The sequence below is a fragment of the Tachysurus vachellii genome, chromosome 10, assembly GCF_030014155.1.
Source record: "Tachysurus vachellii isolate PV-2020 chromosome 10, HZAU_Pvac_v1, whole genome shotgun sequence".
Classification (NCBI taxonomy): Eukaryota; Metazoa; Chordata; class Actinopteri; order Siluriformes; family Bagridae; genus Tachysurus; species Tachysurus vachellii.
The window spans coordinates 4,061,324-4,072,819 of record NC_083469.1 but is presented as its reverse complement, the minus strand read 5'-3'; the positions used below and the strand labels follow the sequence as shown (position 1 = coordinate 4,072,819).

The 11,496-nt window shown below is 36.3% G+C and overlaps 1 protein-coding gene across 4 annotated transcripts; it reads left to right on the top strand.

The window, feature by feature from the left end:
- The first annotated feature begins 556 nt into the window (after nt 1-556).
- On the top strand, nt 557-8,372 carry LOC132852347 (up-regulator of cell proliferation-like). Of its 4 annotated transcripts, none has more exons than XM_060879498.1 (5): nt 557-664; nt 2,370-2,479; nt 2,671-2,737; nt 2,907-2,956; nt 3,252-8,372. In XM_060879498.1, exons 4-5 carry the CDS (start codon nt 2,935-2,937, stop codon nt 7,910-7,912), a joined length of 4,683 nt encoding a protein of 1,560 aa, XP_060735481.1. In that variant the 5' UTR covers nt 557-664; nt 2,370-2,479; nt 2,671-2,737; nt 2,907-2,934; the 3' UTR covers nt 7,913-8,372. The 4 variants fall into 4 exon arrangements, with proteins under 4 accessions (XP_060735481.1, XP_060735483.1, XP_060735479.1 ...); XM_060879500.1 differs by having other exon boundaries at nt 577-664; nt 2,367-2,479; XM_060879496.1 differs by lacking the exon at nt 2,370-2,479 and having other exon boundaries at nt 616-664.
- The last annotated feature ends 3,124 nt before the right edge of the window (nt 8,373-11,496 follow it).

Below are 11,496 nucleotides of genomic sequence, written 5' to 3'. Positions count from 1 at the left end.
ACACCTTACAGTAACAAAATGTACTTTAAGGTGACCTTTACACATGGAAATTAAAGAACAGAAACTTAAAATGAAGAATGTAGACAGACAACTTTGACTCATTGGCATTTAAGAAATATGCACAATGTAATGAAGAAAAATCTTCTATTTAAATATGTATATACGTTCCAAATTGTGGAAACAAAGACATATGAACATATTAATTGAACAAATTTAAAAAAAAAAAAAAAAATTATATATATATATATATATAACATAGACGTAGACAAAATATGACAGTATTTTAGTCAGTAATAGTCACCTTATTATGAAACAAAGTAACAATAATATTTGAAAAAAGGAAATGTTAGTTTTAAAAATCACAGTACTTGCTGAATTCTTTTTCTAAATATTTGTCTTTATTTTATTTTCATTATTTAATTACCACTATTTGTATGTTTATATACATTTTGCTTTGCATGTTTTAAGCTGTCTCAGCTCATCATGTTCTAACACAGAAAAGAAACTTAATTTCCAGGAAGTTCTGAGCATTTTCTGAAAAATCATGCCACTCCCAGGGCAAGGTGTTCAAATCTGCTTTCAGTTTTGGGGTATAAATTCTGATCACAACTAGCAGCAACAGAAATACCACAGACATCACCATGAACACTTGTCCTAACTTTTGGTAAGCAATTATGACATTTCATAATTTTCTACACTATCAGCTTATTTTTTTTTTTACAAAACTTTGCATTTACTTTTTCATTTTGAGATGTTGGAGGTTATTTACCTACATATTTTTAAAAAGATATATTTCTTGATTTGTTCAGCAACCTTGTCTGATAATTAAATTGCATTATGTTTAATGCTTGTGGAAATAGTAGAAATATCCTACCCTCACACTGGGACATGACTAATTTACAAACCTCTTCTTAATATCTGACAAAGTTGTATATGATTAACTTCTCCTTTCTACGAAAATAACTGAGTTAGATAGCCAAAGCATTTGTCTGGGGCAAACGTGAGGCAGTAAAAAGGTTTATTTGTGATTTGTGGTACTGCTTTACTCATATTTTATCTTCTATTCTAACTATTTGTTAATGGACATGCGCTATTTTCTTCTGATACATTTATCAGTTGTGGGGAGCATAGAATGTTCTCTGTTTCTGCGAAGTATGGGTTGTTGATACCCACAGATAGAGTGTTCATATTATTCCTATGGCAGATAATGGCTATAGTGATAGTGAAGTATAATAATGTCTTCCTATTTCCATAGTTAGCAATCTATTTGTCTATTAGATTGTGTATGACAAATTATAAATAATATAAGATTAATTTTTATTTGTCGATGGATAGTCTTTAAGATGTGTGGTATTAATTGTACCTTTCTGGTACATACAGTATCCTCTGATATAACTTTATATGTGGCATGCTACTTTAAAGGTGTTTCCAGTATCAAGTGCTGAAGGAAGGAGTAGTTTTGCCCAGCATATTAGTAGAATGGCCTTGGAGAAGCAATCAGTGATAGAACTGTGGTGTAACCTTGGTATTCCTGTAGATCAGTGATAAAATCTATCAGTATGTGAGATCAGGGCTGATGGGATATGGGCAGGGGTACGAACAGGGCAGTGTGAGGGCATAACAGAGTTCTTTATTGTGCACATTTCAGTCAGTATTGGACAAACTGTGTCTATTCATGGTTTAGTGAATTACACCAGAATCTATTGCTCACTAAAGTGATAGGACATTATGTATGATGGAGTTCAGAGCCAAGTTGTCAAGTTGTCAGAGCATTGTCTATGGAACAGTGGAACAAAGATTTTGTCAGAGAGTATTCAAGAAGCAATGGGTAAATGTTGTGTTTAGGAAATGTCATCTATGGTTGACCGATGGATGGAAGCTACAATACAGATTATCTTTTGATGGGAAGTCTGGTTCCTCTCCGTTCACCCATTAGCTAAATCTTCCATTCACCACTGTCCACTGGACCGATTCTGGGAATTAATTTTTATTGAAGTCAGTCAAAGTGCGAGCAATGTTGGAAATCATAAAGAATATATATATATATATATATATATATATATATATATATATATATATATATAAACTTTATAAATAAGTATAAGTATACTCTCACCTCCGATTTGGTCTTTGGTTTCTAGTAAGCTGCAATTTCTGTTAACTTGGCAGTTTGGGGGCACACCTGCCCATTGCCCAAACAGATGCTCAAATACACTATTTCCAGTCTTGCCTATCTTAAGGAATTTGGACAGCCCTTAAATTCTGTATCCTTGGCCGTCAGTAAATAATTTGCTTTGCAGAAAGTTGTCAATCCATTTAAAAAGTGTTATCAATTTGACTTATTTGCTCTGTTTTTTCAATACAAGAAGATTTTGTAATGAAAGTAGCAGCATTGGCGGCAAAGTACAGTGCTTAGCATTACCACCTCACAGCTCTGGTCTCCCCACATGCCCTGTCATGGACTGAAGTCTCATCCAAGGTATATTCCTGCTTCACTCCAGGATATATAAGGATATAAGGATATCCAGGATGTTTATAAATAAAGATGAATGAACTAATTAGTGACTCAGCCTTTTTGAAGAACTCCAGGCAGAATCAAAATAAAAGAAGTGCTTCTTGTTTGAAATGCAGCTCTAAAAATTGTACTGATCATGTTTTGTTTTTCTCCAGGTACTTCTGAAAATTCATAGAAAACAACTACTGTAACTTATTGTTGACACAGATGATGCAGATAAAAGTATGTACTACAGATTAGCATTTTAAGTACTGAAAATAATTTTATTCGTTGTAATATTTATCCATAATTGTTTTTGATTAATTACATATACTTACCATCTAATCCGGTTAAAAAACTGTGACAGAAGAACATATAGTTGGCAACTGCTTAATTAATCTTTTTCCTTTAGTAAAATCTGTGATTTGGGATCAGCACAGATGGAGACAAAGCAGCAAAAAGGTGAGTAAAAACTGAGGTGACAACAATAATGTGGAATAAGGGGAAAAAGAGTAACTCAAATTCATTTTTAATTTTAATTTAATTAATATTGTTATCCATGTTATTTTTCCTACCATTTAAATGCTTAGAATATTACTGGAGTAAAACATAAAAGCAATATAACATACAAAACCTGACTATTAAAATATTGAAATATTTCTAACAAAAAAAAAAAAAAATATATATATATATATATATATATATATATATATATATATATATATATATATATATATAAATTAATATTTATTTTCAGATTTTCTTGCATTTCTGAAAACGCTGGGACTTAAAAAATACTTCCCAAATAAGCTGACTCTGAAGTCTTTGCTGGAGATCAACAGTGCCAGTTTATCTGATAAAGACGTTCAGTCACTGCACGAGATACCGGAGGCTTTCCTTCGCAAGCTGCTAATGGTTAATTCAGATTCTCGAACTGTAATTTGTGCACCTGATGAAAATAAGGAAACAAACGATTTGTTTGCTGAGCAGAGCTGTGATTCTACCCCAAATCTCCTTGATGTACACGCTGCACTCTTTGCCTGTGCTGACAGTTTCCTCCAGCAAGAAATGGCACTAAAAATGTCAATGTGCCAGTTTGCAGTGCCGTTTGTGTTACCTCAAGGAGGTCATAATCAATGCACTCTGATGTTATGGGCTCTTAGAGGTATCCTGAAAGAATGGCGTCCCCACTCAATGACAGAATCTAAAGGGTTTGTTGAAGACAGTGTTGTTCATGCAAAAATTCCTATGATATCATTTGTAAGCCTAAGCAACTGCAGTTTGACCAAATCAAAGGTGTTGAACCAAGTGTTAAAAAATTCACAGCAGCACCAGGATTTTTTTTGTTATCAAGAAATGATCGGAGGATCTGCTCCAAGAGTCATCTCTAATGGCATGGTTGAAATATGCTGGAGTCTTCCATGTGGAAACAAAACCATTGATGTCTTTCCTGAGCCAGTGGTTTTTGCTAATTTAAGAGGAGATGTTTGCACATTCGAAACCCAATTCAGTTTCCTTTATCAGGTGTCAACAGCTGTCTTTGTGTTCCTAGACAGTGTTGATGAAAATGAACAAATGTTGTTTGCCTCTTTACAAGAAATGAAGTCCAAATGCTTTCTTGTGGTCAACACTCCAGGAAATATGAGTGAGAAAATAAAGTTATCAATTAAAGCAGCAGTTGATACTCTGCAACTGGAAAGAGATCACGTCATTCAGAAAAGCAAAACCACAAATTTTGCTACATTTTCAAAGATGATCAGTTCTTCCATTACAAAAGTGCTGGGTGAACATCACAGGGCATGTGAAATCGAGGCTATGAAGACAGTTGCTCAGAACTTAGGCCTTAGAATTGATGAAAATGATAGCACAGCCTGTGTGTCAGCAAACAAAACAGCAGAGGAAATCATGAAATGCATTGGAGTTCGTCCCATAGTGGAATATAAAAAGTCACAGCTGCCACTGCAAGGTGAAAACTGGAAAAGACTGGCTCAGATAGAAAAAGAGCAATGTCGATTACAACATTCAGGGGTGTTGAGTTTGGAGGTGTATAAGGCCCAACTTCAAAATGAAAAAGAAGAAATTAGAGAAAAACAAAGCAACCATAAGATTACAAAAACAATGGACATCTTAATGAAGGCATTGTCAACCTCAGATGATATCGAGCGAGCATTTTTTCTCAGATGGCTGGGACTAAAGCTGGACATGCGATCACGAAAACACATGACAGACCTTCGGCACAAATACAGAGAGTGTGAACAAAAGAAAGACAGAGATGCTGTAGGCCAATTAGACCAGGAGCTGATCGACTCTTCACTTGGCATCGAGCATTACCTGAGAGAGCTGGGACAAATCTATGAGGCTGCTTCATTTGTTTCACACAAAATAACTTATAAAATAAGCAATCTTCCTACTCTGGCTGCCAAACTGCTTCTGGCTGGATTTCCTCTTGAAATACTTGATGGAGATGCATCAAATATCCCAGAGAAATGGGTGATTGATGTTCTCATGGAGCTTCACAAGATGGTTAAGGAAAGGAGCCGTTTGCTGGTTATAACTGTGTTAGGGGTTCAGAGTTCTGGTAAATCAACACTGCTCAACACCATGTTTGGAGTCCAGTTTGCAGTAGGTAGTGGAAGATGCACACGTGGAGCATACATGATTCTCCTACCTGTGGGTGAAGACTTGAAGGAAGAGTTACTTTGTGACTTTGTCCTTCTGATTGATACAGAGGGTTTGAAATCACCAGCACTGGCACAATTGGAAGACAGTTATGATCATGACAACGAATTAGCTACCTTTGTGATTGGTCTTAGCGACGTAACCATCATAAATGTGGCAATGGAAAATTCCACAGAGATGAAGGATGTCTTACAGATAGCAGTTCATGCTTTTTTACGGATGAAGGAAATTGGTAAAAAAACAGTCTGCCACTTTGTTCATCAAAATGTTGCTGGTGTATCAGCACATGAGAAAAACATGACAGACAGACAAAAGCTTCTGGACCAGTTAAATGAGATGACACTGATTGCAGCTGAGATGGAAAAGAAGCCTCATGTGAAGAACTTCACTAATGTTATTGATTATGATGTAGAAAAGAATAACTGGTATATACCAGGCCTATGGCATGGCACACCACCAATGGCACCAGTTAATACAGGCTACAGTGTTGCTGTTCTTGATTTTAAGAAAAAACTCTTGGAGATGCTTAAAGCAAGAAAAGGTGAACAACTCTTTCAGATCCCAGAGTTCCTGCAGTGGATGAGTAGCTTATGGAAGGCAGTGAAGTTTGAGAATTTCATCTTCAGTTTCAGAAACACTCTTGTGGCCCATGCCTATGACAATCTTTGCCAAGAGTTTTCAGACTGGGAATGGTCTTTCAGAAGACATATTTTGTTGTTGATTTCTAAAGCAGAGGTTCAACTGTCTAACACTGAAATAAGCAGTATTCATGGGGTTGTTGATGCACTTAACAAAAAAACCGAAAAAGAGCTCATGATTCAATCAGAAGAAATGACAAAGAAATTGAAAGAATACTACAAAAGGAAAGACCGTAATGTGCATTTGGTGGAAAAATACAAAACTGATTTTATCAAAAGCATTAAATCTCTGGAGACTGAAATGAAGAATGAAGTGAAAAAACGATTAGATCTGGCTATTGAGATGAAGAAAAACACTGCAAAATTAGAGGAGATACACAGTAAGCAAGCTGCAATGGTCGAATCCCAAGTTCTGCAATTACTTCAGAAGTACAAAGCTCGCAATGATGAAGTGTCTGACGAGGATCTCAAAGCCGATTTTGAAAGAATGTGGAGAAGAGAGATTGCAAACTTCACTGGCCTAAAAGAACGGGATGTTCCCGCTGATGTTTTTAAGCAATTGCGAGCAAGCCTAGGAAATCGCCAAGTCAACGAGGATTTCCAGAATGTTACAAATTTGACACAATGTGGGAAAGACGATTTCAAAGTCAGGTCAAAACATATAAATACGGGAAAAGGTTTGCAGGCTGTAAAGGATTTATTTACAAAAAAATCTACAAAGCATGCTCTACAGATTATTGCAGATGATGCCATTAAGAGTTGTAGGAGGATGATTGAACAGTGTTCACATTTAAAAAGTGATTACCAAGATACCTTTACAAAAGATGTCCTTGATGAAATTGATGCAAACCTCAAAAAAGGAAATAAATACAATATTACATTTGAAATTGAGCTTAAATTGCACATTTGTGGCATTGCCTCTCGGACATTCCTTGAGATGCACAGGAAGTATCTTTCTGAGCAAGATCCTGTCAAGCATTTACAGAAACTTAAGAATCAATATCTCTCTAATTTTATTGATTTGTACAGAGAGAGGGATCAGTGCCAAAAGAAAGCACAAAACTTTACTCAGCTCTGTCTCAAACCAGCAGTGACTGAGTACATCGACCAGTCCATCGGACCTGACATTGTTGATGCAGTTTTGGAGAATAAATCTACTGCGTACAGTACACGATCTCTATTTCAGTACACCATTCAGAAGGAACTGCTGGAAAAATCAAATTTCAGTGAATTTACAGAGTACATTTTACATTATAAGAATTATGTGAAAGACTGGATATACAATCACATTGTTAGATGCTTTTCCAAAGACTTATCTCTGCAAAAATTAAAAATGAAGAAGCTGGAAATCATAATAAAAAAGATCACTGAATCAGTGGAAACTTGTAAGCTTGAAGCCAGTGGCTCTCCTTTGCCTAATGATGCAGAAGGTACCACAAAATTGATTCGAAAGCTTTGCAAAACTATGAGGGATGTTATTTCAATACCCATGAGCACAGTGGACAGTGTCCTGTTTCAGAACACAAGTTGTTGCGATCCATTCACCAAAAGTCTTTGTGAATGTATCGATGACCTGAAACAGCAAATATCAAAGGAGATCTCAGAGTCAACTGATATCAAAGAGACACTGAAAAAGGTGTCAATAAAACCCCAGGATGAGCTTTTCAAGAGGGTGTTTGGATGTGGAGTGCAGTGTCCATTTTGCAAAACACCATGTGAGGCAGGAGGAAAGGAACATCAGCTACACCATGCAGCTGTGCACAGACCACAAGGCATTGGAAGGTACAGATGTATGAAGACTCATATCCTTTGTGAAGAGATCTGTACATCTAGTGTTCATGGCAATGGAACATTTCTAAATCAGGACACAAATTTCCAACCTCATCCCTACAAAGACTACCAGAAATATTACCCAGACTGGCATATTGCACCTGACATGTCAATAGAAGCCTCTGATTACTGGAAATATGTGCTGGTGACATTCAATAAGGATTTTGCTGAAAGTTATAAAGCATTGCCAGCTGTTTATCCAGATGTGTGGAATCAAATCACTAAAGATCAGGCTTTTAATAGTCTGAAGCTCATGTTTAATATTAAATAATGGTAAACTGGCAAAATTTCACTGCAAACATATTGAAATTTGTGAAGAAGACAAACTCCATCACTCACAGTTCTATCACTCATGTTATTGCTCAGGTGAAGCAGAAACTGGAGCAATAGTTATGCCTGAATCAATGTTATTAGAATTATGATATTGGGGGATTTAAATGGTTTCTAATAAACACTATATTTGTATGCCTTATGATTTTTTTAATGGTTTTAAATGGTTGGATTATTTAGATGGTTGGCTTATTTAGATGGTTGGATTATTTCTTTGACTGATTCAAATGTTTACTTTGTTATACTGTACATGTTGCAGTTATAGTTAGTAATTATTGTCTGAAATTTAGTTGAATGCATTATTATTGTATGAACATACTGTATGAACATAGGAGTATGTTAATGATAAATTGTGATTTATATATAAACTTATATAATAAATGAATCATTTTTGGTTTTCATTTTGTTCATCATTGTTTTTATCATACATATCTACACATACTATACAGTATAATACTTGTTTAATGTACAATCAGTTTTAGTCAGTTAACAAGACAAAGGACAGAGTGCGGGTTGAAGCATTAGGCAGGATAAACAAACAAACAAACAAACAAAAAAGACTTGAGTCCAACATTTTTTATATGTAATATAATATAATATATATAATACAGACAACACAAATGCATATGTTTTCTACAAAGTATAATGTCTTAAAACTGTCAGAGAACGTGAGTGTCTTCACAGAGCGAAGAAAAATAACAACTACAGACACTTAAATTAAATTTTAATTATTTTTCCCTCATTTACATATCAGGGCTGTTTTCCCCCTATGACTTCCGTGTTTCATGTCATGCCCATGCAATGGAAAAACGTCAGTCATTGGGGGAAAAACAGTGCTGATACTGTATGTAAATGAGGGAGAAATAATACTAACCTGTGTTATGGGTCAATGGCCCAATTCTTTTGGTCAACTGTAAAAAATTGGTCCAATGACCCATTACACACACCTAAGCAAAATAAAGCTTATTTTCAAGCTTTTTTTTTTACATGGAATTTTATGGAATAATCAGAGATGTTTGTCTGTGTATGTGTCTGTGTGTATGTGTGGGTGGTTGTGTGTGGTTGCACTGTATGTCTGCAAGCGTGTGTGTTGAGGCTTTCCAGCAATCCTCCTTGAAAGCCAGAATACACACACACGCACACACACCCTCCACACACATGCGCACACACACAAACACACACCAAACACAAAAATACACATGCAAACACACGCAAACGATAGTATGCTGATATCCTTTATAAAACTCAATGTAAAAAGCCTGAAAATAAGCCTTTTTTTGCACAGGTCTGTGTAATAGGGTAATGGCGCCACCTCGTGGTCAACAGTAAAAATGACAAATTTGACCTCTTCCAAGCAGAGGGAACGAAGCAAGAATGCATGTTTCATGCCATGGCCATGCAAATGAAAAAAATGTGCTTATAATGGCAGTTAATGTAAATGAAAGAGAAAAAAAAGAAATCTGATGCTGCACAAACACTAGCAATGCATAAAAGCCAATGTTGTTAGTAATTTTTGTCCTATTTAAGACTAATAATATGTAAAAAAAAAAAAAAGTTTGTGTTTTTTATATTAAAAATAAGTGACTTTTAGTGGCAAAAGGGCGATTACTTTATTATTCATAAGGAAACATCATGGGGAACGTTTCTCATGTCCCACATAGGTGTTGGGGATAAGCAAGAAAACTAAAATCCTTAGAATCTGCAAGAAATTTAATATAAATGCAGTCTCAAGCAATTACAGAGGTGAACATATCAGAAACAGATGACACAGATGAAAGTATGTACTACAAAATTTATAAGTATTGAATGTTCACTGAAATATTTATCCACAATTGTTTCTGATTAATTGATTAAACCTGGAGAGGTGGAGGTTTGCGCTGGAGAGAAGAGGAATGAAAGTCAGTCGTAGTAAGACTGAGTACATGTGTGTGAATGAAAGGGAGGGAAGTGGAACAGTAAGGTTACAGGGTGAAGAGGTGAAGAAGGTACAGGAGTTTAAGTACTTGGGGTCAACAGTCCAGAGTAATGGAGAGAGTGGGAAAGAAGTAAAGAAGCGAGTGCAGGCAGGTTGGAGTGGGTGGAGAAAGGTGTCAGGAGTTCTGTGTGATAGGAAAATATCAGCAAGAATCAAGGGGAAGGTGTACAGGACAGTGGTGAGACCGGCCATGCTGTATGGTTTAGAGACAGTGTCACTGAAGAAGAGACAGGAGTCAGAGCTTGAGGTAGCCGAACTGAAGATGTTGAGGTTCTCTTTGGGTGTGACAAGATTGGACAGGATTAGGAACGAGTACATCAGAGGGACAGCCCATGTTGGACGTTTGGGGGACAAAGTTAGGGAGGCGAGATTAAGATGGTTTGGACATGTTCAGAGGAGGGAGAGTGAGTATATTGGTAGGAGAATGTTGGACATGGAGCTGCCAGGCAGGAGGCAAAGAGGAAGGCCAAAGAGGAGGTATATGGATGTAATTAATGAGGATTTGAAGCTAGTGGGTGCAAGTGTTGAGGATGCAGAAGATAGGGTTAGGTGGAGAGAGATGATTCGCTGTGGCGACCCCTGAAGGGAAAAGCCGAAAGAAGAAGAAGAAGAAGTTTCTGATTAATTAGATATAGATTCCAACTGATTAATTAAACTTCTTATTTAAAATAATGTGGATGAGAATCAGCACAAAACATGAGGTGACCACAATAAAGTATGAAATGAGGGAAAAGCAAAACTAAAATTCACTTTTAATTCAACTATATTGTTATTCATGATATTTTACCTACTCTATAAATGATATTTGCTATTGAGCTCCAATCACCAAAAGTTTCTATGAATGTATTGAAGAGATGAAGCTACAGTTAATAGATGAGATCTACAGGTCAACTGATAATGTATCAAAGAGACACTGAACAATGTGTCCTTAAGGCCCCAAAATGTGCTCTTTAAGAGGGTGTTTGGATGTGGGAAAAAGTGTTTATTTTACAAATCACCATGTGAGGCAGGAGGGAAAAAACATTAGCAACACCATGCAAGACTGCACAGACCAAAGGGACTTGGTGGTTTTGTATACGCGAAGACTAATTCTCTTTGTGCAGAGATCTGTACATCTAGTGGAAATGTCAATAGAACGTTTCGAAGTAATGAAACTAATTTCGAAGCTCATCCCTGTAAAGACTACCGGAAATACAACCCAGACTGGCATATAGCACCTGACATGTCTATAAAGGCCACAGATGGTATGTGATGGTGACATTTAATGACAGATATTTAATGACATTTAATGGTATGTGATGGTGACATTTAATGACAGATTTGCTAAACAATTTGAAGCAGAACCAGCTGTGTATCCAGTAGAATGGCAGAAAATCACTAAAGAGCAGGCTCTTCTTTGTCCAGTATATTGCCTACTAGGATCCATGGCCTATCCTGGAAACACATCACCACCCGGACAAGGAGAAACTGCTTAATACATTCATTCATTCATTCATTCATTCATTCATTCATTCATTTTCTACCGCTTATCCGAACTACCTCGGGTCACG

What these genes read in the sequence shown, in the direction of transcription:
- LOC132852347 (XM_060879498.1), top strand. Translation starts at nt 2,935, where the DNA reads ATGGAGACAAAGCAGCAAAAAG. An exon ending in GGAGACAAAGCAGCAAAAAG is followed by an intron (nt 2,957 to 3,251) that starts GTGAGTAAAAAC and finishes ATTTATTTTCAG; the next exon opens with ATTTTCTTGCATTTCTGAAA.